This window comes from Mustela erminea, chromosome 15 (assembly GCF_009829155.1).
Source record: "Mustela erminea isolate mMusErm1 chromosome 15, mMusErm1.Pri, whole genome shotgun sequence".
NCBI classification, from domain to species: Eukaryota; Metazoa; Chordata; class Mammalia; order Carnivora; family Mustelidae; genus Mustela; species Mustela erminea.
In genome coordinates, this window is record NC_045628.1 from 34,346,706 (window position 1) to 34,373,040 (window position 26,335).

Sequence of the window (26,335 nt, forward strand, 5' to 3'; positions counted from 1 at the left end):
ACTCAGCCTGGATCCACCCCAACGCGGGAAGCAGTGCATGCTGGAAGTTGTAGTCCAGAGGCCAGCCCCGCCCTGGTCCTGTTGGAAATAGCTCCGGGCTCCGCCCATCCTCCTCCTTTTCGCCCAATTCTCGGAGACCTCAGAGAGCCAACAAACGTCAGCCTCGACGTTTTCCCGCGAGAGCTATTTATTAATACCCTGGAGCGGGAAGGGCTGAACTTCGGGTTAAAGTATAGTTGTACCGCAGGGCTTCTACTTGGCACTTTTCACCGGAAGAGCGCCGTCGGGGTCAGGATTCCGAGCTACAAGCAAGATGCTCAAGTCCAAGACTTTCTTAAAAAAGACGCGGGCGGGCGGCGTGATGAAGATCGTGCGCGAGCATTACCTGCGGGACGACATTGGCTGCGGCGCGCCCGGGTGCGCGGCGTGCGACGGTGCTCATGAGGGGCCAGTCCTCGAGCCGCAGCCCCTGGATCCGGCGAGCAGCCTGTGCCCCCGACCACACTACTTGCTTCCGGACACCAACGTGCTACTGCACCAGGTGAGTCGGCCGACGGGCTGTCTGTGGTGGTCTCGGCGTTACCAGGAGAAGGGGAGGTGTGACAGACTAGGAAAACTGAGGCCCAAGGAGGAGAGTCTTGGACGTACTTAGGGAGAGGCAGACCCCATCTCGGGACCCTTGCCTCCTGTCTCCCAGGCCGAATTTATTTTCTTTGGAAAAAAAAAAATTTTTTTTTTTTGAGTTATTGGAGTCATAAGAAATTTAGATTAATTTTCTAACTCCTGGTGTCTCTTCTGCCTTAGATTTTAAGTGTCTGGAGGCCGGGGACCTGGGCTTCTGTGGCCTCCAGCCTGCGACTCCCAGGCAGCTTGTAAGTGCCTACGAATGAAAACTTTGTGGGCCAACATACTTCATTATAAGTGGGCTTAATTCTACGAAGTTATGTAACTAGTCTGTTTATATGTAATATTCTCTAATAGACCTGAAACGTGTTCTGTAGCATAAGAGCGCCTTAGTTTAATGTATACGTGCTGCTTTGATTTAAAAAAAAAAAAAATGGGCAGGGTTTTATGTTTGGCAGAGACAGTTTATCAGTGAATATGGGAAAACTTAAGTTTTCTTTCCTTATTTTATTTTATTATTATTTTTTAAGATCGATGTTCTTGAGGACCCTGCCATCAGGAATGTGATTGTACTACAAACAGTTCTGCAGGAAGTGCGAAATCGGAGTGCTCCGGTATATAAGCGAATCAGAGATGTGACTAATAACCAGGAGAAGCATTTCTATACGTTCACTAATGAGCACCATAGGTAGGGGGAAGATTATGTTAATTACCAAGAAACCATAGAATTAGCTAAATTGGGGGAAGGGTTCCTGGCAGTAATTGTGACATTGTCAGAAGATGTCAAAATGTTTTCATTTTGAAAAAAAAAAAAAAAAAAAGTTTTCATTTTGAATTGGTTTCAGCATGAGTTAAGCAGTAAAAGCTTGGTAGGTGAGATTTCCCTAGGTTCCTGGAATACCGTATTATTTGATAACCGACAAATTGATAAAATGTAAGAGTTTACAAAAGAGAGGTTTAAAACTGTAAAGCAGATTTATTATTAATGGGCTTTCAAAAGTTAAACTAATACTTTTTAACTGATCACGTTGAAGAAGATAGGGTTAAGAAACACTTCTTTGTTGTGTTTCAGATTGGTGCCCTTTGAACATAACGTGTGTTCTTAGAAAATATAGTGCTATTTCTTATGTTACGTAAATGATCTGTGACGAGTTCTATATACTTTTATTAAATTACGGTTTCTCAACTTTGGTACTGTTGACATTTTGGATTGAATAGTTGTTTGTTGTGGGCAACAAATACGTCATATGATGTACTGTCTTATATGTCATAGGATGTTTAGCAGCATCTTGTGGTTCTCTACTCACTACATGCCCGTAGCAACCCCATCTTCCCCTTTCCACAGAGTTGTAACAACCCAAAATGTCTCCAGTCATTGTCAAATGTACCTGGGCAGCAAATCACCATCAGTGGATTAGACAGTAGAATTCTGGTAATGAAATTTCATTGAAATATGCGTATTTAAAAATATTTAATTTTTCGATTTTCTCATTATTTCTGTAGCCCCAATTTAAATATTATTCTTAGAAAAATCATTGGTCATGTCATCTTTTCTTTACCTTCATGAAATTCAGAAGTAGAAAGTTGTTTTTCAGTGCAGGAAGACGCAAGTTTTTGTGGAGCCTTACCATCAGATTCTTAATGAGAGGTTAGCAATTTTTCTGCTTAAGTGCAGTGAATAGAGCTTATCAATACTGGTATTGAAGGACACTTGGGCACATCTCCTCCCAGATTGTATTACTCAAGTCACGCCACAACTAACTCACAATTTAATGATAAGTGTCTGACTGATAAGCTTAAAGCTTTAGCAGGGGCATTTCATGGCGAGGAATGAAGCTGTTCAAAATCTTCTAATAAGTTTAGGATTCTAAAGTTGAATCTCTTAAGTGTTGAGAGTTTTTGTACTGAATTCTGTTATTTTACTTAAATTTGGCTATGGAAAAATAGATTTAAGAAAGTAAAGTATGCTGACATATTCAGGACTTTAGTGTGGATAGACTATGAAGGAATATGCAGTCATTATTTGTTTTTGGTCTTTCAGTCTCGAAATAAGTTCTGCCATTTATTGAGCATTTACCACTCATGATTTACATGTATTGTGTATTTAATGACTATAGAATCATATCATTAAGCATCATCCTATTTGTAGCTTTTGGGAATTAACCTTAATCTACGGTTCAAATAAAATTTATCAGATCTGTGAAGCTTTATTATAGTTCAGTGGTTATTAAGCATTTATGTTCTAAGACTTTTTATATATTCTTATTTCTATTGATTTTTTACATATTACTTTCTTTTCAATATTTAGAGAAACTTATGTAGAACAAGAACAGGGAGAAAATGCTAATGACAGGAATGATAGAGCCATTCGAGTAGCAGCAAAATGGTACAATGAACATTTGAAGAAAATATCAGCAGAAAATCATCTACAAGTTATCTTTATAACAAATGACAAGAAAAACAAAGAAAAAGCCATAGAAGAAGGAATACCAGCTTTCACCTGTAAGTCTAAATGTAGAAGCTGTTAATTTTTATAAGCATTTCCAAATAGGAACTACCATCAGGTCCTTGATCAGATGTTTACTTGAACATTTAACAGTTTCATATTCCTATGTAATTCCATCTGATGTTAGCATTTCTCAGCCAAGTGGTGCCCAATGGCTCTTAATTTCCTCATCACCCTTTGAAATCGGCTGAGGAATAAAAACTCATAGAGGGAAGCCTGGGTGGCTCAGACAGTTAAGTGTCTGCCTTCAGGTCAGGTCATGATCCTAGGTCCTGGGATTGAGTCCTATATTGGGCTCCTTGCTGAGTGGGGAGTCTGCTTCTCCTTCTGCCTGCTTGCTTCCCCTGCTTATTCTCATGCTCGCGTGCTCTCTCTCTCTCTCTTAAACAAATAAATCTTTAAAAAAAAACAACTCATAGATATGCTTGATCCAATACTTCTGCTTTTTTTTTAAAATATTTTTAAATTTCAATACTTCTGCATTGATATGACCATATCAACAAATGCAGGTTTAAAAAAAAGAAAAAAGAAAAGAAAACACTTAACTTTATCAAGAACAAAACTTATTTTTCAGGTGAAGAGTATGTAAAGAGCCTGACTGCTAACCCGGAGCTCATAGATCGTCTTGCTTGTTTGTCTGAAGAAGGGGTATGTTTGAATTGTTTTATTTTGTTTTTGAAACTTGAAAATATTAACTTGCTGCATTGGGATCTTATTTATAGTTAATACAATTTAAAAATTGGAATATTGGTAGGTAAGCTGGAATTGAATAGGACTTGGGTTATAAGCAACAAGAGTGGCTGTAATAGGCTTATCAAAATGCCATTCCTAAAAGACTTGACTAAAATAAGTGTTCACTCAGAGACCCTCAGCAGCCTGAGTTGGGCCTGCCACATGGTGGCACCATTTGTTTGATGACTGAATAAAGGAATCTGTGGCTGGTTTGTGAATAAGGTGTAAGTATTTGACAAAAAAAGTCTTGGTGGGCATTGGAGATAGCATAAAGCTGTAGCATTAATCCTGAAGGAAGAAAGGAGGGAGTCATAAAAGGTAGAGCAGGAAGGGTAGGGGCCAGCTAACGAAGATCTAGAATTTACTCTGTTGGTCAGTAATTTTTAATCTTATTCCAAAGGCATGCTATGAAGAGAAGGTAGCAGGTAGGATTCTGGGCTCCATACCTTATAATGGCACGCTACAAGAAATAAAGGGTGGATGAGAGTGGGCCTGGGAGGAATGAGGGAGCATGATGAGAAATGTTTATTTGAAAGACCACTTTTATGTCAGTTTGTGAGTTGATGCATTTTATCAAGGGCAGAGATAGAGGCAGAAGGAGGAGTAAAGGGATCCATGCAGTAGTAGAGAAGAGAGGGCTTGCTAAGTGAGTCTATAAACCTTGGGCATTTGTTCCCTACATGTGAAATGTATTTAACAATATTGACTTCATAGCATTGTTATGAGGATCAAATGAAATGTTGATGTTGAGTGGGAAGACAATAATATCCATCTGGCTGCTCTAAGAGAATAGATTAGAAGCAGGGTCCTCCAGTTAGGAAGATATTTTAGAACTCCATGGGAGACAAGACAGAAAAATGGACCAGACCATGGTAGGACCAGTTAAGGTAGTCGGAAGTAATCAGACATGGGGGTGTCAATGTTTTAAGGCATGGTGATAGATTGGAAGGGGCTGTGAGGAGTATGGATGACCTTCGATGTCTTGCCTGAGTGACCATGTGAGTGGTATCCCTTCATTTACACGGGATGAAGACAGGGAGCAGGACTGAGTGGAAATCACAAGTATGATTTTAGACATTTAAGTTTGAGATAACTGTTAAAGCTCTCAGTGGCTTTGTGGTATGAGCAGTTAGTTGGATATGCAAATCTGTAGCTCCTGAGGGAGCTTAGGACTAGAGATGTAGGTATACTAGAGATAAGAATTTGGATCTCATTAACATATAGGTGGTATGTAAAGCCGTAAGACCAAATGAGAATATGTGAGGCAGGGATTGATAGACTTTTTTTTTTTTAAGTTTTATTGAGGTATAATTTACATATCATACAACCGAGCCATTTAAAATATACAGTTTTTTGTATAGTCACAGGATTATGCAGTCATCACCAAATCTAATTTTAGAACATTTTCTTCCCTTTCAAAATAAACCCATATCCATTACCACTCAATCCCAGTCTGTCCCTGCAATGCTCTTGCTTTAGCCCTAAGCAACTACTGATCTTTCTGTCTTCGTAAACTTGCCTATTCTGCATGTTTCATATAAATGTGATCATGTAATATGTGGTCTTTTTGACTGCTTTCATTTTTCTTTGGTACATGCTTAGTCATGTGTGAGAGGACTTGCTCCATCATATGGTAATTTTATATTTAACTTTTTAAGGAACTGCCAGACTATTTCCCGAAGTGTGTGCAGGAGTTTACATTCCTTCCAGCAATGTATGAGGGTCCCAGTTTCTCACTAGTACATGCTGTCTGTCTTTTTCATTGTAACCATTTTAATGAGTGTCAGGTGATACCTCAGTGTGGTTTTGATGTGATTTGCATTTCCCTAACGGCTAATGGTGTTGAGCTTTTTTTCATGAGCTTATTGGCCACGTGTATATTATATGTAATATATACCTGTATATTGTAACGTGCGTATGTGTGCATATGTCTTTTCAGATCCTTTGACTGGTTTCTAGTTGGGTTGTCTTTTTATTATTGAGTTATGAGAGTTCTTTTTATATTCTGGATTCAAGTTCCTTATCAGATAAATGATTTGCAAATATTTTCTCCTAAACAAACTTTGTGACGAATCAGAGTGTAATTTTTTTTTTTTTTAAGTTGTGCAGGCTTTATGGTCTTTTTTTTTTTTTTTAAGATTTTATTTATTTATTTGACAGAGAGAGATCACAAGTAGGCAGAGAGACAGGCAGAGAGAGAGGAGGAAGCAGGCTCCCTGCTGAGCGGAGAGCCCGATGCGGAGGCCCGATCCTAGGACCCTGGGATCATGACCTGAGCCGAAGGCAGAGGCTATAACCCACTGAGCCACCCAGGCGGCCCTGCAGGCTTTATAGTCTTAACACAAGTACTCGCCTCTGCTGTTGTAGCATGAAAACAACCATCAACAATAGATAAATGAAAGAGCATGGAACATAAAACTTAATTTTCCAAATACAGGCAGCATGTTGAACTTGGTGCATGGACTTTAGTTTGCCTAGCCCTGATTTAGGGAATTGAATATAGATAGAAAAGAGTAAAGGTCCAAGGGCTCAGCCCATGGATACTCCAGTAGATGTCAGAAACATGAGGGGAACCGGCAAATGAAATGTAAAAGGAAAAGCAGGTGTAAAGTTCTTGGAAGCCAAGTACAGAAAATGTTTCAGGGAGGAAGGGCCGATCATCCGGGTCAAATGTTGCTAAGTCAGAGTAATGAGAACTGATCGTTGGATTTAGCATTATGACATTTGCAGGGGGTGGGTACTATCCAGAGTAGTTTTGATGGTAGGGAGGCAGAAATCTGAATAGAATGGGTGAAAAATAGGAAGAGAAAAAGTATAGTATGGTAACATTTCCCGAGGCTGTGGTGGGAAAGGAGAGAAATGAGGTGTTTGTCAGAAAGCAAGAATGGATCAAGAGGTTTTGTTGTTTTAAGTGGGAGAAAATGACACGAGTAAACGTCGTAAGGTAAAGAAACCGTGGTAGGTAAAGAAAAGGGCCTATAACCACTCTTGGGATACTCCAGTAGTTAGAGATCGGGAAAAGGAATATGGGCAGAGGAACATAAGGAGGGGCTGCGGTGAAGTAGGACAGAAACCCACGGGATGATGATTTGGATGCAAAAGTGTCTCAGGGAAGGAAAGGTCATTAAAAAAAATCCTGATAAGACAGAGAATGGAGCACTGAAATAGCGGAGATAATATTAGCGACTTCATCGACAGTGGCTTTGGTGACTGACAATGAAACTTGCTTACAGCTATTCCTGAGAGAGTGCGTAGTGCTGTGTGTAGACACATAGCAATTACAGATATTATTTTTGTGGCCTGTTGGTGTGAAGCAGAACAGAGGATCAGCCAGGAGACCCAAAGTTAATTAACTGTATTTATTTCTTTTAATAGGTCATGTTATTGCAAATTTATATGATGGTGTGAATGTTGTAGTAAGGGGAAGTAGGAAGTTTGTATCTGGAGAGAGGAGATCATTATAGGACAAGTTCTTGATTGGAGGAGAAGAGATGGTAGGTAGTGCCCACTGGAAAGAGCAGAAACATTGTCTTCGTTGTTGCATGAGAGCTCAGCAGAAGGCTGAGGTGTTTTTGTTTTTTTATTTATTTTTTTTTAAGATTTTATTTATTTATTTGACAGACAGAGATCACAAATAGGCAGAGAGGCAGGCAGAGATGGGGGAGGCAGGCTCCCTGCTGAGCAGAGAGCCCGATGTGGGGCTTGATCCCAGCATCCTGAGATCATGACCTGAGCCAAAGGCAGAGGCTTAACCCAATGAGCCATCTAGGTGCCCCAGGCTGAGGTTTTGATACAGATGCGGGGAGGAGGGCAGATTCAGGGTCAGGAAGATGAAGCAGGTCTCCAGTGACTGCTTTTGCATCTCAGTATGGAGACTGCGGTCACTCATCTGAGAGGGAGGCAGGGACAGGGAAATGGGAGAGTTAAGGAAAAAAAGGACTAATCTCTGTGGAAGGTTGTGGGAAATGAAAAAGGCAATTAAAGGAGCCAAGCAGTAAGGATTTTGGATGTTGAGGTCTCTAAGACCTGTGGTAGACCTAAAACAATTCCTTTCCTACTTCTATCTCATACTCTGAAGTGTGTAATATATCCAAAATGAAAATAGATTTTCTTGTACTTTAGTAGCTACACTCTTTCCATGGAATTGAAATTCCAAAATACCCTTCACTTACCTACCCACCTGCTCACCTGACCTCCTTAACTACACACCTTCATTATGAAAGGCCCAGGGTGGGAAGAGGGGGGTGTGCAGAGTTTATTAGGGACATATCTATGGCTAAATGCTGAAATGTAATGAAATTGAAATATTTGTGTAAGTTGCCCTAAGAATAGAAAGTGCTTTTTCTTACTGTGCCATATTCTCAAACTCATAGAGTTGTATATATCATAACTTGGATGGTCTTTAAAAATTTTTTAAATTCAAATTCAATTTCATTAGCATATACTATATTGTTAGTTTCAGAGGTAGAATTTAGTGTTTCGTCAGTTGCGTATAACCCCCAGTGCTCATTACTTCAAGTGCCCTCCTTAATGCCCATCACCCAATTACTGCATGCCCTGACCCATCTCCCCTTCAGTGTTTCCTGTAGTGAAGAGTTTCTTTATTTTTCCTTTCCTTCCCCATATTCATCTGTTTTGTTTCTTAAATTCCATATGAGTATAATCATACGGTATTTGTCTTTTGGGTTTTTTGTTTTGTTTTGTTTTCTTTTGTTTTTTAAAGATTTCCTTTATTTATTTGACAGACAGAGATCACAAGTAGGCAGAGAGGCAGGCAGAGAGAGACAGAGAAGCAGACTCCCTGCTGAGCAGAGAGCCTGATGTGGGACTCGATCCCAGAACTCTGGGATCATGACCTGAGCCAAAGGCAGAGGCTTTAACTCACTGAGCCACCCAGGCACCCTTGTTTTGTTTTTTTGAGAGAGAGCATGTTTGTGCGCAGGGGTGGGAAGGGACAGAGGGAGAGGGAGAGAGAATCTCAAGCAGATTCCCCACTGAGTGTAAAGCCCAATGTGGAGCTCCATCCCACGACTCCAAGATCATGGCCGAAATCAAGAGTTGAACAGTTACTCCAGATGTCCCATGGATTTTTTTTGTTTTTTGTTTTTTGTTTTTGTTTTTTTTAATACCTGATAGAGATAATCACAGTTGTTTATTGAGTGTATGGAAGATTTACATACTAATGACATTTTGTGGTTTGCTCATTTCACAGAATGAAATAGAAAGTGGAAGAATAATATTTTCAGAGCATCTTCCTTTAAGTAAGCTACAGCAAGGCATAAAATCTGGGACATACCTTCAAGGAACATTTAGAGCAAGCAGGGAAAATTACTTAGAAGCTACAGTATGGGTTCATGGAGACACAGAAGACGATAAAGAGGTAAGTTTTGTGTACATAAATTCCATGTACAGTAAAACACTTTCTCTTCTGGATTTTCTTTTCATAATTTTCTTTCACGAGTATTTAAAATTTTGTAGGAGAATTTGAACTTACTCTACCCCAGCTTAAAGGCAGTTATGTGAGAGGTCATAGATAATAGAATGACTCACTTTCTTTGAGAGTTGCTGATGGAAGAAGAGAACTTTTTATTTACCCCACTTTTAAGAGAATAAAAATCTCAAACAATTAAAAAAATAATAGGATGCTTCTATTTTCTGTATTATGCCTAGTTATGAAAAATGCTGTTTACATAACATACAAATGCTCCAGAGGGCTTCACACACTTTAGCAAATAGGAATCATTTTTGGGTGCTCACTGTTTGCCAGATACTCTTCTGACTGCTTTGAATGCTGCATTTCATTTAATCTTCAGCCTGTGAAAGCGGGTACTCTTTTTTTCATTCTACCCAATCAGGACCCTGAGATTTATTTTTTATTTTATTTTTTTTTAAAGCTTTTCCCACTTTTTTTAAAAGATTTTATTTATTTATTTGACAGAGAGAGAGATCACAAGTGGGCAGAGAGGCAGACAGAGATGGTAGGGAGCAGGCTCCCTGCTGAGCAGAGAGCCTGAGGCGGGGCTCGATCCCAGGACCCTGAGATGGCCTGAGACGAAGGCAGAGGCTTAACTCACTGAGCCACCCAGGCGCCCCAGGATCCTGAGATTTAGAGAGAAGTTTTCCCAAGGTCTTTTGATGCTAATGTAAGAGTTGTGGTGGAGCCATGTATACAACCCGTATTTTCTAATTTGTTTTCTCTACTTGCTATTGAGAAATTAAAGGGCGGGACACTAGAGAAGAAGAAAAAATATAAAAGATAACTAGAGATACATAGAAACTCTCAGTATAGCTTTCCTTCTGTTAGGAGCCTTCCCATTATTATATTACCATTAAAAATATCTGAGCACCTGCTGTTTGCTGTTGTACCCAGATAATCTTACAGGGACTTAAGAATTTAAATCGAGCTGTTCATGAAGATATTGTTGCTGTAGAACTTCTTCCCAAGAATCAGTGGGTGGCCCCATCTTCTGTGGTTTTACACGATGAAGGTCAAAATGAAGATGATGTGGAAAAAGAAGAGGAAAGAGAACGCATTGTATGAAACCAAGCAGGTTTATCTTTTGTCTGTGTAGCTTTGTAGAATTCATTAATGTTTTGGCTTCAGAGAAAATTAAACAAATTTCACTGCTTTCAGGTTTACTGAATAAGACTATAGTTGTGGGTTTAATATATTTCATACATAGTTGATTATTTTCCCTCTTAAATATCTAAATAGTTTTCTTTTGAATTATCTTATTTTGCTCAATAAACAGGTTTAAATATAAAAAGACTGGAACTTGAGTATGAAACTCGAATTCTGATGTTCAGGTACATGATCTGTCTGAATTAGGTCTGTCTGAATTAGTGAGGTTTAAGTAAATACAAATTGGAAATTTTCTGCATTGTTTTTATGTAATGCTAAAATCCCATCAGCATAATAGATATACTTTGAGGCCCTTACATAAAAGTCTGTTTAATTCCTTCTCTTCCACCATATTTATTATCCTTTCAGTTATTTCTTATAATCTAAAGTCTGTCTGATATGACCCATTTATTTCTGTATTTTAGGATTATGAGAATAACACAAATAGTTGGAATTCAGACATTAGTAGTTCTCCTTTTTATAAGAATTCTGTTCAGTGCTCTGGAGTCTTACTATCATATCATCCTTACAGAGGCTAGGCCATAGGAGAGTGTTGACGTGAAATAGCATGAAGTCTTTCAGCTATTTCTAATAAATACTCTTTTTATATGGGTTTTTATTTTGGATAAGGGTTTTTATTTTGGATAAGGAATAACTTCTAAGATACAAGTCTTTTTAGTGAATTAATAAATGCCACATGGCTATTTAAGTGCAAGCTACTGCTAAAATCCTAGTCTACTAATTCCCAGACACACACGTGTGTCTGTGTGTGTGAGTGTAAATCCTCATCTTAAAACTAAACAGTTGAATTCTGACGTATTTATTCAGTTATATTTTTTCTGTTTTTTGATTATAAGTTTCTGTAGTGTATTACTATGGAACTATTTCCATGGCTTGCTTTGGCATATTCTGACCTAGAATTTTGAAAGCATCAAGATTCTGTAACTGTGTCATAATTAACTATGTGGAAATATTAGTATCCATATTCATATTCTGATTTTAAAGAGAAATTGTCTCATTATACTTAAAGGAAGAATAACTGAAGACTTTTTCTTTTTAAATCTCAGCTTAAGACTGCTGCAAATGAAAAAATGTTAAAGCCCACAGGTAGAGTTGTAGGAATAATAAAAAGAAATTGGAGACCATACTGTGGCATGCTTTCCAAGTCTGATATTAAAGAGGTAAGTAAAGCACATGTTGCTATGTAATTAAAAAATGATAGCCGTTAAATAGAACTTAGAGCCCTCCCCATACCCCAACCTCAGATTTGTTGTCTGTGTATAAAATCTTCTGTCCTAATTTTCTTTAGTCAAGAAGACATCTCTTTACCCCTGCTGATAGGAGAATCCCTAGAATTCGAATAGAAACCAGACAGGCTTCTGCATTGGAAGGAAGGAGGATTATTGTTGCCATTGATGGTTGGCCCAGAAATTCCAGATATCCAAATGTAAGCTTGAATGATTTATTTTGTTTTAGAATATTAAATTAAGAATTGAGTATAAAATTTCTTCTTTTGGTAAAAACAGAATCTGTTTTTGAAATAAAATTTATATTGAAATATAGGACTGTTTCACAATTACCTAATAAGTAGTATATCTTATTTGAAAATTAATCTTATGAAATTCCGGTGCAAATTGTTTATTTTTACTCGTTTCCTAAGACATAAGTTTCGATAGTGGTTAACAAAAATAGTGTTTGAAACCTAAATAGATTGTAATAAGTTCTGAAGCTACTGTGTTTGAAGTAACATTTTAAATTTGAGAGATCATAGGAAATAGACAACACTTTGCTGTGTAGGAACTGAGCCCTCAGGAAGTCTCCATCATAAATCACTTAAGATTTATGGACTTATTTTTAAGAAGCAGCATTGGAAGCATTTACAAATACTGAAGCGATATATAAATGTTCAAGAATATAGTGTCATAATAACATACACCAAACAAAAACCTATAGAATTCACCTTTCTAATAAAACCTTTCGGTTTTAGGGACATTTTGTAAAAAACTTAGGTGACGTTGGAGATAAAGAGACTGAAACAGAAGTTTTGTTGCTTGAGCACGACGTTCCCCATCAGCCTTTTTCACAGGCTGTTCTTAGCTTTCTTCCAAAGATGCCCTGGAGCATTACTGAAAAGGTAATTTGAAAACAATGTAGAAATTCCTGTATCTGAGCTAACTTGGTTTCTGTATGTGTTTTTAAATATGTAGAACCTGGGGCGCCTGGGTGGCTCCGTCAGTTAAGCATCTGACTCTTGGATCTGTAGCTCAGGTCTTGATCTCCGTTTGGGAGTTCATGCCCTCCTTCATGTGAGTTCATGTGAGTTCATGGACTCCTCACTGGGCTCCACATTGGGCATGGAGTCTACAAATAATTAATTAAATAAGTAGAAACCATAGTCCCCACTTTTGTCCTCTGCATTTAAGTTTGTTACAGAACTGTTAGGTCTTACAAAAATCCTTTGTTTTACTGAAAGATACTTTTTCTGGGGAACCAACACTAGCTTATGTCAAATTATTCAAAGGTGAAAAAAACCACAATTTACAAATCATAACGTGCGGTTACTATGAACAAATAAAACAAAGTTTATTTTAAGATATATAGAGAGAAATTGTTGATTTTCATAAGAGCTGTATTTTATTTAAACTACCGAAATAGTTTTTTATTTCTTAACAATGTGGCATTTTCTAGGACATGAAAAACCGAGAAGACCTGCGACATCTGTGTGTTTGTAGTGTGGACCCTCCAGGATGTACTGACATAGATGATGCTCTACATTGTAGAGAACTGGAAAATGGAAATTTGGAGGTATTCTTGGTGTAGTGACATTCTTATTCAAATATGTAGTTCTGTTTTTGAGTTTATTTTCTTTTGACCCATTTTAGAATTCATGAATTATTCATGCCTAGTCAGTTGCAGGTACAGAGACTAATGGACATTGTGACAGAAATTGAAATGGGAAGTGTGGCCATCCTTTTTCAGTTTTGCTCAGTTTCTTCTCGGATCTCTGTTAGGACATTTACCCAATTGAGCATGTTGACATCCTTTCATTTTTATCTTTTTCAGGTTGGTGTTCATATTGCAGATGTTAGCCATTTTATTAGGCCAGGAAATGCTTTGGATCAAGAGTCAGCCAGAAGGGGAACAACTGTTTATCTTTGTGAAAAGGTAAATGGGTTATATTTAAAATGGAATTTTGACACGTGCTTGTAACTTTTTCATCATCTGTTTTATTTTTAATAATAAAATCATCTGAGGTGTTTTCTGAGAAAGGTGTTTTCAGCCTCAGTATTTAGTGAAATATGAGGAATAAGTATCATGTGAGTGTGCATTGTTAGTTTGTAAAAACCGTGAGAACTTTTGAATTCTTGCACAGTCTGGAATAGCACATGAATTAGCCAAAAGACATAGGTAGAAGAAGGTGGCAATAAATCAGTGAAAATAATGCAGAGTGTTTGGTTATTGAGTGGCCCAATTAACAAGTAGATTTGGTTGATATAAATTGTTGTGTAGCATTTAACTTACTAGCTCTGGATAACTACTGTATTTTCTGTTGCTTCAAAAGTTTAGTCATGAGTCCATTTTGTCATGATGTACCATTTCTTCTTTTAGAATCTCCCATAAACTTAAAGAGAAAAGTTGTGACAGTAGAAGAGAAAGTTAAACTTAGTCTATTATGAATTCATTGTCAGAGTTCTTCCATGTAGCTTTTTTCTGTAAAAATACCGTGGCTGTCTTTTTCAGTATGTCTAAAACACCATGTAGTTTGTGTTAGGCATTGGGGAAAGATCCAGTCATAGAGCCGTTGAGGCTTGAGCAGAGATTGCAGACTTGGAGGACAGCTCGGGGGCTGTGGAGGGGACTTAGTCTTAGATCCACTGACATGAAGTCTGGTTTCCTCTTGGGTGTTGTTGGTTGTGTGGAAATACTTTTCTAGAAATAGATTTGTTTCTTCTTTTCCCAGTTCTGTTCACAGACACCTTTCCTCCCTTATTAAATTAATGCTATTGAGAATGAAATGTCAAATAAATGTATGGATATAGTTAAGTAATCTGTCACTCTCTTTTTTTCTGTTCCAGAGGATTGACATGGTTCCAGAGTTGCTTAGCTCTAATTTATGTTCCTTAAGATGTAACGTTGACAGGTATTGATGCATGTTTTGTCATAAGGACATAGTATTTATTATTTTAACAGATTCCCATTAACAAACACTATCTGTTTTCCCCCATAGGTTGGCATTTTCGTGTATTTGGGAAATGAATCACAATGCTGAAATCTTGAAAGTGAGGTTTACCAAAAGTGCCATTAATTCAAAGGTTGGTTTCATGGTTAATATAAAATGCTTAAAATCTTTGGTACTGTTTTAACAGTGTTACTAGACGGTTTTGAAAAAGTCAGGTTTACTAAATTAAATTTTTCCCCAGTGTCGTAGCAGGATCTAGTTTTTTCCATTATCTGCTTAATTTTTGATGTAGTTGCCTTGTATTCAGAAACTCACAAAGCCTGAATACTTGAGAAGACTCAATAGATGACTTATTGCCCTAATACAGAAACACTACTATTTGAAATTATTCCAGTATATAAGGTGGTCAGTATTTTCAAAGTTGGCATGTATACCATCTTGTAATATTCACGAGTTTTCAGAGAAATGATGTCATAAATTATCGTTGGATTTCAGCAGAACTAGCCTGAGGTTTCACATCAGACAGCATGGAGCCAGGCTAACTTCTCATCCTTCTCTCTTTTGGAAAGCTCCCTGGGTCCCCTTATGTTCTCACTTTGCCCTTGGTCTTTCTCTGAGGTTTGGCATCATCTAGTTGGCTTTCAGCAATTTCGGATGAACTAGTGTTTGGAAAAGACAGCAGTGTTGGACCGACCGTGGTGTATAGCGATATATGAATGACTTAAGCCTTCTTTCATTTGTATTTTTAACAAGGATGAGTTTATTTTTCTCCCACATTTGTTCAGTGTAACCAAGTCATATGAAGAAGAATTCAGTGAACATAAAACAGAAAACATTTTTGGAAGGGGAACTCTCAGTCCCTAGTGGATAACTTAGCTCTCCTAAGAATCTGACCTGGCCTCCTGCATCATCTAAGCCTCTTATGCTATTCCTGATTTTAACTAGTTAAGCTATTTATTTATTTATTTATTTATTTGAGAGAGAGAGCAAGGAGGAGGGCAGAGAGAGGGGGAGTGAGTCTCAAGCAGAGTCAGTGCTGAGCCTAGAGCTGGACATGAAGCTTGATCCCATGACCCAGAGATCATGACCTGAGCTGACTCCTGATGCTTAACCAACTGCACCACCTAGGCGCCTCTCTTTTTTTTTTATTTGATAAGCTAAAAAAATAGTAGTTTTCCATGAGGTGCAAAATAGGAACAGAAGCATTATTTGTATGTTTGGATTATAATTGGAAATTACTTGAGATCTTTTTTACTGTGATTGGTCTCTTTTTTAGATACTTAATTTGGGATATTTCATAGGTTTTTCTGTAAGACATGATGTTTAGGCTATTATAGTATTCTTATTTGTCATTGAGTAAGGAAGTAATGATCATCTGGCGAGGATTTTACTTTACGGTCATTGTTGGAAAATAACTTTCCTTTTTACTTTGTTTTAGTGTTACTGAACTATTTCTTTGTTAACTATGAAAGTAAAGTTTAAGCAAATTTACCAATAAATATTGCCATTTTGTTTTGTTTTAAATGATTTATTTTTAGAGGGAGAGCGTGAGTGTGGGGGAGAAACAGAGGGAGATGGAAAGAGAATCCCAAGTAGACTTCCTGCTGAGTGCACAGCTGGATCCCATGACCCTGAGATCATGCTCTGAGCCCACCGAGAATTAGATGCTCAACAGACTCGGCCGCCCAGGCACCCCATTTTGTTTTGTTTTAACATAAGCTTTTTGATGTTATGTAACTTATCAGATACAAATTAATGAACCAAAAACCATAGGTCTGCAGTATAAATATTATAGCTAGGAATCTCTTTTGTTACTGATTTTAGATTTTCCAAAATAATAAATTTTATGTAGTACAACTATGCAAATATAGTAAACCATTTTTTTGGTTGTTTGTTTTGTTTTTACATTTTAAAAAGATTTTTTGATTTTTAATTTTTTTTAGAGAGTGCAAGAGTTGGGGGGCAGGGAGGGACAAAGAGAGAAGGAAAAAGAGTCTTAGGCAGGCTCTACACCTGGCATGGAGCCCCATGTGGGGCTTGAGCTCACAATCCTAAGATAATGACCTGAGCCGAAATTAAGAGTGGGTCACTTAACCAACTGAGCCCCCCAGGTGCCCTAGAAACCAGTTTTTATAAGAATTATATTAACATATGGTTTTCCTTTTAGGCTTCCCTTACATATGCTGAAGCTCAGATGAGAATTGATTCTGCAGCCATGAATGATGAGATTACCACTAGTCTCCGTGGACTAAACAAACTAGCTAAAATTTTGAAAAAAAGAAGAATTGAAAAAGGGTACATTTCAAAAATATTTATTAAGAAGTGTCTTAATTTATTTATCTTGGTAATAAGATAACCTGTGAACTCTTCAAAGTGTTTTATCGTGGACAATTGACATTATTTAATGAGCTGAATAGAAAGTCAGGTAGAGACATTCTTTTTCTTTTAGCTCTGTCTTTGTAATATATTATGCCAAAGAGTCGAAGATCTTAGAGATAATTTCGAGAGAGGCAAGAAGAGCTCCTTAAGACTTTTCTATCAGTTGTTTCTAATTGCAGTTAGAAATGAGTTTCCATACTGAACATTGGTTTTCACATATTTAAATAAATAGATGAACTTCTTGCACTTGAGAGTTTGAAGCAATTTTAGAGATTGTTTAATCCAACACCTTCATTTCTTAAATGATTCGAAGTTACACAGAAGCAGTCTTCCCAAAGATGTGATAGCTAGTAGCAGATGTGTCTCTTTCAGCTATTATATCATGGGATTTGCCTAACTGCAATAGTGTAAGATAAAAAGGAGTATCCCAAGTCCCCAGACTTGTTGAAGTAAAGTAGTTAAAAGAAATTTGTTTTATAAAAGACATAATCAACTGTCTGAGTAAAGCAAGTGCATGAACCTTTCCGATGTTGGGCTTGGGTTCCCACGCCCATCCAGGGAGGGGTCACAGATGGTCACTAAAAGTGCTTTTGTTGCGGAGTATGAACTCTAGATCTGTGCTGTTTCATAAGATATGCCTATTTAAATTAAAGAAAATTAAGAATTCAGTTCCTGAGTCACACCAGCCACATTTCGAGTGTTTAGTAGCCACTTAAGGCTAGTGACTGCCATATTGGACAGTGTAGACAGAGAACATTTCCATTGCTGCAGAAAGTTCCACTGGACAGCGCCCTTCCATGTAGTTACACTGAGCCATCTTTATCTCTACTCATGGGTCAATTTTCTGGAATATTTAATGCGATCCTAAATGTAAAACTTGCAACTATGTAAGGATAATTTGGGTATGTTAAACCCAAAGAAACTTAAAAGGACACAAAACAACACATGTTCATCAAAGGTTTACAGTATGCAAGACATCAGAAGAAAGTTTGAAGATAATTTTTAGAAAGTTTGTTTTATTTGTATTTTTTTTTTTTTAAGATTTTATTTATTAGAGAGGTAGAGAAAGAGTGAGCACAAGCAGGGGGAGCAGCAGAGGCAGAGGGAGAAGCAGGTTCCCTGCTGAGCAGGAGGCCTCATGTGGGACTCAGTCCCGGGAGCCTGAGATCATGACCTGAGCCAAAAACAGATGCTGAACCAACTGAGCCACTCATGCTTCCCTAGAAAGTTTGTTTTAAAAATAAATGAATAAAATGCAAAAATAAATGAATAAAATACCCAAATTCATTTTGGTAGTTTTACAGTAAGAGAAAATTGAATTAGTAACTAGCTTCTCCTATTTAGTATAGGAAGGATGATTTTTAACTTCAAAAACTGTACCTTTAATTTTGTAACCAGACAGTCATCTACTGGTAAAAACAGGTCATTGAGTCTTCTTAGTCTTAGGTGAAAATTGAGAAAACAATCAGTAAAAATTTGGTATTTTTTACCTTCCTAAAGACTGTGTTCTGTTTTATATTTTATGTTTTTTTTCTTTTAAGATTTTATTTATTTGACAGAGAGAGATCACAAGTAGGCAGAAAGGCAGGCAGAGAGAGGGGGAAGCAGGCTCCATGCTGAGCAGAGAGCCCGACATGAGGCTTGATCCCAGGATCCTGGGATCGTCACCTGAGCTGAAGGCAGAGGTTTAACCCACTGAGCCACCCAGGCGCCCCTATTTTATGTCTTTTTTAAAGGATAAGTGTTAAGTCATGGTAGACATAACATTTCAGGTGTTTTATGAAGAAAAAAATGATCAAAATGTGATTACTATACCTTGTTTTTTAGGTCAGATGTATTGATAAACAGACTAAGTCTAGTGTAGAGTCTTGTAAAGACTGCATGGCAAGAAAGAATATTTGTCAAGATTCTCTGTCTAGTATTCCTTTGGTAGTTCTAACAAAGCTGAAGAGTTGAGGGAAAAGATGAAGAATTAGCTTGTACTGTCTCATCATTTTTCTTCCACTTTCCTGCCTCCTCCATGATTGTTTAGGGTTACCCAACTTCACTGAAATTCTTTAAGTTGGTTTGAAGCTAAACTGATGAAAATAGCACCAAGGTGTGAGGAAACAGGGTGCCTGGGTGGCTCAATGGGTTAAAACCTCTGCCTTCGGCTCAGGTCATTATCCCAGGGTCCTGGGATCAAGCCCCACATCGGGCTCTCTGCTCAGCGGGGAGCCTGCTTCCTCCTCTCTCTCTGCCTGCTTCTCTGCCCACTTGTGATCGCCATCTGTCAAATAAATGGATAAAATCTTTAAAAAAAAAAAAAAAGGGTGTGAGGAAACATAAGACTCGCCTTGTTGGAATTTGCTTTTCACAGGGGAACTTTCCACCTCATGAAGTGAACCGTTCCGTAAAAGCCTTGGTCTAGTGTGTTAGCTGGTACGCAGCCCTCCATATCAGCAGCTGTCAGTGTGTGTACATATCAGGGTAGGAGTTTATCAGTCTCTACATTGGCTCAGCGAATGTGGGCATACTTTTGAACTGTGGATCTTCTGATGGTACTTAATCTATGTGTGGCAGCTTCCCTTTTGCCTTTTCATCGTCCCTCACCCCAATACATTGTTTTCTGTAATAAATAAAATACTGCCAGTTACCTTCTTTATTTATAAAAGTAATTACATGGGGTACCTGGGTGGTTCAGTGGCTCATGTCATGATCCCAGAGTCCTGGGATTGAGCCCCACATCGGGCTCTCTGCTCAGCAGGGAGGCTGCTTCCTCCTCTCTCTGCCTGGTTCTCTGCCTACTTGTGATCTCTGTCTGTCAAATGAATGAACAAAATCTTAAAAAAATAAAAAATAAAAGTAATTATAAACCCATGTAGCTTAGTGAAGACTCAGTTTGGGTGCAGATTTGCAGAAGCACAAGGACTCATATTTTGTTGTGTTACTGTTGTCCTCTCTCTCTCCTTTTTAAAGATTTTAAAATTTATTTGTGAGAGAGAGCACGAGTGGAGGGAAGAGGCAGAAGGAGAGGGACAAGCAGCCTCCCCGCACTGAACAGAGAACTTGGTGTAGGTCTCAATTTCAGGAGCCAGAGATTGTGACTTGAGCCCAAGACAGAGGCTTAACCAGCTGAGACACCCAGGTGCCTCTGTTGTCCTCTCTTTTTAAATGCATTTTAGATCCGTAAGAGGCGAAGCTGTCAATGAAAATAGAGCATAAAGCTTAGCAGATGGTCTTAAAGCCTTCAGAAGAAAAACTATTACTCACTTGCTGTGATCATTTTCTAATTTAAAAGCATCACTTCCAGAATTTTATGTTATTGGCTCACTTTACTAAATTTACATCTGTAATTTTTATTTAGGGCTTTGACTCTTTCTTCTCCGGAAGTTCGATTCCACATGGACAGTGAAACTCATGATCCTATAGATCTGCAGACCAAGGAACTTAGGTATGTAAATTTTTCCTGGGCAATAGAGAGGATTTTTATTTTAAATGTAATATCTAGTATCTGTATTAATAAACAAAACTTATTTGTACCCCAAATACCTATTTCTGGTAGGATAATGATTTCTCTAGATCTTTTTGACTTAAGATAGATAGAAGTAAATGTGATTTTGCTTTTTTTTTTCTTATATAAAACTAAGGTAAGTATTATAATAGAAGAATTTCCAATTCAAATTGGTTTTGATATGTGGTGTGTGGGAATGTGACTAGTAATAGTTGTGGTAAGAGATTGCCCTAGTTAATTTCTTAAGTATTTAATTAAGAAGAGCATGGTGTACAAATATGTACTAGACCTTGTGCTTTAAAGCCAGACTGCCTCGGTTTGGATCCCCTTTCCAGTAACTCCAGACAAGTGATCTGACCTTTTTATGCCTTTGTTTGTTGATGAAGCAGGGCTGATAATGGTACCTACCTCACTGGGTTTTATGAAGAGTGCTCAGATGTTATTGTTGGTACCATTGTAATTGATTTGGTTGAGATTTAGAAAGCAAGATTATTTTTGGTTAAATCAGGCCTCTTTTCCATGCCTTCTATAAGGTAATTCTGAAATGAATGTGCATTTATACTTTTCTAGTAGATGACCAAAGATTAAAAATGAAAATATACTCATTTCTTTGTTAGGAAGTGTGTGCTTTATACTATTAGAGATAAAATTTAAAAAATACTTTTGGGAAAACTTTGTACAACTAAAACTAATGCTAATGTGAACAATGAGCCTAATATGAAGAGGTTTTTTGAGGAAAATATCAAATCTAACTCTGCCAAAGTAGAACATTACCCCTTCTTACCAAGAAGACAACACATTTCTAAGACGTTGTCTTTTGTCTTAAAGGTATGACTGGGGATCTTCCTAATATTTAAAAAATTAATATGCTTTAGGAATCTAGTCAAGAAGTTTATAAGATGTTAAAAATGGAAACATGAATAAAAGATTAATATGATACCAATTCAGTGACTTGGGGGTAAGAAAATAGTACAACGTACACAGAATACAGATCATTTACTAACCTAAGTTTTAAATAGACACAGACTATAGAGAATGAAGAGCAATATCAAATTGGTTAAGAGTTTGAATTCAGTTATATGAGTTTGGGTCTTGATACTACTAACTTCGACTCTTAGCAAGAGAATATTACAGATCGTTAGTTTTCTCATCTGCAAAACAAGACTAACCTATCTCTCTCTATCTATGGATACAGATAGATCAATATTTAACAACATAGTGCAATGCCAGTCAATAATAAGTACCCAGAAGAGCTATTACAAATATAATTTCTTCATCTTGGTGATTTATTGGTGAAAATTTTAATTTTTAGCCCAAATTTATATGACCTAAATAGCTTTTAATTCATATTAGTAAACTTTATTTTTATGGATTTGTAGTTAAATAAAAATCTCTTTAGACTTAGTAAAAGAAGGTGAAGAAAATGCTTATGGTATAGATTTTATATAAGAGTAAAGCTTCTGTTATTTAAATGCAGTTTAAAAGTCTCTTGCGTGAGATTTACTCATGCAGTAGATGCAGAGTAAGAGACTGTCAGGGTAGCACCTGAGAAATGAAAGAGTTAGGTTATAAAAAATACGCATGTGCACACAGGCATACAGATATTTACGTAGGAAATACTTCTATTGTCTCAGTGGTGGAAAAGGTAGCCTGGGAATAAATGTGATATATAAAAGCCTCAGATTCTTTTTTCATTGTTTAATGATTTCTCCATTGGCAGGGAAACAAATTCCATGGTGGAAGAATTTATGTTACTGGCCAATATCTCTGTTGCAAAAAAAATTCATGAAGAATTTTCAGAACATGCCTTGCTTCGAAAACACCCAGCTCCTCCTCCATCAAATTATGAAATTCTTGTTAAGGCAGCTAAATCCAAGGTGAGGTCACATAGTTTGCAAAATCATCAGTATTTGAGTTGTGATCTGTCCATTGTACTAAATAATCTGTATTTGCATTTGCATGAAAGTTGCGTTGTTTTTTGATGCAAAAATAGTCTAGTAGTACTTTTGATTAAGGAAAAAAACCATCTAACTTGGATACAGTCATCTTTTCTCACACTGAAATCATTTGCTGAATAAAATCCTTTAATGTCTTTAAAGAGCACTGTGTGCTATAGCCAGAAGTTCCAGACTAAGTTATTTGCAATATCCCGAACATATGAAGCTCTTCCATATCTCTTTGCCTTTATACGTGTTCTTTATGCCTATATTATTTCATGCCTCCTCTGAGATGCCTAACTTCAGAGACTTAGAAATAATTGTTTTCCCTCTTCTCTTATCTTCAACTCAGTTAGGCCCCCTTTGTATCATGTCCCTAAGAGAGAAATCCATTTACTGCATACACAGAGGAAAAGGAAAAACATAGGAAGGGGGTCCATATCCTCGACTTCATTTAGGCAAAATTGTCTTTACCCTGTGACTATGGCTTACATTGGTTTCTTTGGATCACTTGTTCGGTTCCCTTCTCTCCTGTCCAGAAGACAGCTGGAAGTAGTGTTGGATCTCAGGGTATTTTTCTAACAGAATGATGTTGGTTTTGATTTTTCAGATCTTTATGGTGGGCCTACTATCCCTATCCATCAGAACAGAATCAACTTCTTCTCTAAGCTTACACTGTAAATTGGGCAATTTTTTCCTACTATCTTATTTCTTTCTAAGACCTGGATAAAGGAAGGAGGATCTAAGTATTTTTGCCTCCTCTCCCAAGACAGAAGACCGCAGTTAGTTTTGACGTGTCAGCATATTGAACTGTAGTGACTAGTACAGTGTTAATTTGCCTCTGGCCTTTACTTCTGTCTTGAATGGAAGGGAAAGAATACCTACAGAAGAAATCCAGGCATACTAGAAAGAATCCAGATCTGCTTTGATTTGTTTTTTTTTCCTACCCCACCAAAGAATAGGCAAGCACAAATTGGGCTTTGAGAATAGTGCTTTTTTTTTTAAAGATTTTATTTATTTGTTTGACAGAGATCACAAGTAGGCAGAGAGGCAGGCAGAGAGAGAGGAGGAAGCAGGCTCCCCGCTGAGCAGAGAGCCCAATGCCGAGCTTGATCCCAGGACCCTAAGGTCATGACCTGGGCTGAAGGCAGAGGCTTAACCCACTGAGCCACCCAGGCGCCCCCTGAGAATCGGTGCTATTGCTACCGCAGTCCCTTTCCCCTTTGAAACTTCTTCAGAATGTTGATACTTCAGTACCTTTAAATGTATTCATAAATTTTTTAAGCTTTGATGTTGCATAAAACAATCATGACTTTTTACAAGCTCTTTTTGGTTCTCCTAGATTAAGGACAAAAGATATAAATACTTATTATCTGGTCAAAAACATCATAAATGTTCTGTTTGACTTGTATTTTGAAGACATGATGGTACTGATTTTAAAACGTTTAATAGGGTGCACTTCCCCTCTTCTTTACTCTCAGAATTTGGAAATTAAAACTGATACAGCCAAGTCTTTGGCTGACTCTTTGGACCGGGCGGATTCTCCGACTTTTCCGTATCTCAACACTCTCTTAAGGATCTTAGCCACTCGCTGTATGATGCAGGCTGTGTACTTCTGCTCTGGAATGGATAACGATTTTCATCACTATGGCTTAGCATCGCCGATATACACACATTTTACTTCACCCATCAGAAGGTATTTTTTCCTTGTAAAATTATAGGGGATAGAAAATAGTTAATTTTGAATTGTAAAGATATTTTAATGTTAACATACTATGATTGTTATTTCTCTTTCATGTTTCTAGGTATGCAGACATCATCGTCCATCGATTGTTGGCTGTGGCTATTGGGGCTGACTGTACTTATCCAGAGTTGACAGACAAACACAAACTTGCAGATTTATGTAAGAATCTCAATTTCCGGCACAAAATGGCTCAGTATGCCCAGCGTGCATCAGTGGCTTTTCATACCCAGGTATTTGCCTTCTGTCAGTAATATTAGGGGAGATGAAGTTTTGTTCACTTTCAATTTAATTTCAGAATACTTTTTGTTAATTTCAAAAATATTTTAAGATAATCCTTAATAAGGCTGTATGTTATTTTACAGTTGTTTTTCAAAAGCAAAGGAATAGTAAGTGAAGAAGCCTATATTCTGTTTGTAAGAAAGAATGCTATTGTGGTGTTAATTCCAAAGTATGGTTTAGAAGGTACCGTCTTTTTTGAAGAAAAGGACAAACCAAAGCCAAGGCTTATTTATGATGATGAGGTATAGTATTTCTAATGTTTTAATTTTGGGCTTTTGGAGGGGGTTCTTTTTCTTCAATGGTACCTAGAAAGGATAAAATTATTTTTGTATCCTGTAGATGTGCAGATATATCTAATAAGCTTATTCTATTTGTAATTTGTCATTTCAGTATATCTTCCCACATACAGATGTTGTCCTTGATTTGTTTTATACCATGTAGTTTCCCCCCTAAGGAAAACTTAAATTATGCTTTGCACAGTTGGACAGGTGCATTAAAGTAAAGGAATACATGGCTGCTTTTAGCTCAGAATTTTTTAGACTTATTTCCAGTGTCTCTTTTCTGATAAACTGTCTACTTCCCTAACTTTAATAGAACTACAAAACAGCAAACTTTGCCCACAGTTCCTTCTCCTCTGGTAGACCAACAATTTGCTAATTAATGGGGTGAGAATCCTGAGATTAATTAACACATATATCAGACCATCTTACTGAAAGGGGGAAGTATACCCATAAATAGGTCATATGTTATATTGTTATATTGTTATATTGTTATATTGCATTGTTATATTAATACACACTTAGATGTATATTAAATATGGAAATAATTTTTTAAATGTAGACTTTTAAATTAATGGGAATAGTAAAAAACTAAAACAAACGTTAAGTATAAGATAGCAATTTAAAATTATAAAATGTGTTTTGTTTAGATACCTTCCCTTAAAATAGAGGATACAGTGTTCCATATATTTGATAAAGTTAAAGTGAAAATCATGCTAGACTCATCCAATCTTCAGCATCAGAAAATCCGAATGTCCCTAGTAGAACCGCAGGTAAGACCGAACCTCAATGTCTATGTTGTGATGGTATAAAAGGTACATATTGTGTGAAAGAGAATGATACAATTTTAAGTTATTTCTGTTCAAGAATAGAGAAATCTTACAAGCAGTGTGGGAGCCAGATACTTAACGTAGCAAATTCTGTTTTCTCACTGATTTCCTTACGCTATGGGATCCAAAATGTCCTCAGTGCCAAAGGCAGAGAGCTGTTTGAGATCGCCTGCCTGGTCCCTTTTCATTTGTATGAGTTTTAAAATCTGCACTTTTAAAGATGAGGATAAAGTATGTATCACTCTGAGATACTACTTCTTAACCTTGTTCAGTATCACCAGAGGCCTCTGATACTGCCTGCCATTGTGGCTCAGCCAGGATAGACTGGATGTGTTCTCTTTAAGCCACTCTCCACATAACATGTTCTCCCCCCATTGAGATGGTGTCTGTCATTCACATTTTTGAGCCACTATTTGTGTGTGAAATATGTATACCTGGTGTGGAAGACCTCTACTAACCTCCTTTCGCCCTCTCTCAGACATCCTTTTAAACTTGAAGTGTCAGTGGGGAAGGAGATGATGAGAATGAGATTTATTCCTTATTTTATGCTTTTTCTCACCTTATTTTTTCTCTTTGCATTACTTTAGATACCAGGAATAAGCATTTCGGCTGATACTCCAAACGTGGACATTGATGAACCAGAGAGAAAGAAGAAGAAACGTGAGAAATAGCTACCCTCAACAAAAAAACTTCAAAGACTGGTTTTCTTAAAAAAAAAAAAAAAAAAAAAA

At 37.3% G+C, this 26,335-nt stretch overlaps 1 protein-coding gene across 2 annotated transcripts; it reads left to right on the forward strand.

The window, feature by feature from the left end:
* Positions 1–6: 6 nt before the first annotated feature.
* On the forward strand, positions 7–26,335 carry DIS3 (DIS3 homolog, exosome endoribonuclease and 3'-5' exoribonuclease). 2 transcript variants are annotated; one of them, XM_032314443.1, is made up of 21 exons: positions 7–541; positions 805–872; positions 2,933–3,126; positions 3,705–3,778; positions 9,075–9,242; positions 10,233–10,397; positions 11,552–11,665; positions 11,794–11,931; positions 12,472–12,618; positions 13,173–13,289; positions 13,548–13,649; positions 14,561–14,625; positions 14,713–14,797; positions 16,832–16,959; positions 20,390–20,476; positions 22,257–22,413; positions 23,955–24,169; positions 24,279–24,447; positions 24,580–24,738; positions 25,425–25,547; positions 26,192–26,335. In XM_032314443.1, exons 1-21 carry the CDS (start codon positions 314–316, stop codon positions 26,273–26,275), a joined length of 2,787 nt encoding a protein of 928 aa, XP_032170334.1. In that variant the 5' UTR covers positions 7–313; the 3' UTR covers positions 26,276–26,335. The 2 variants fall into 2 exon arrangements, with proteins under 2 accessions (XP_032170334.1, XP_032170333.1); XM_032314442.1 differs by lacking the exon at positions 805–872 and adding an exon at positions 1,155–1,312.

Bases quoted from the DNA above. Each gene is read 5' to 3' on its own strand.
- DIS3 (XM_032314442.1), top strand. From the start codon at position 314: ATGCTCAAGTCCAAGACTTTCTTAAAAAAGACGCGGGCGGGCGGCGTG. The intron at 10,398-11,551 runs GTATGAAACCAA...TTTAAATCTCAG, and splicing joins AAGAGGAAAGAGAACGCATT to CTTAAGACTGCTGCAAATGA. The intron at 12,619-13,172 runs GTAATTTGAAAA...GGCATTTTCTAG, and splicing joins CCTGGAGCATTACTGAAAAG to GACATGAAAAACCGAGAAGA.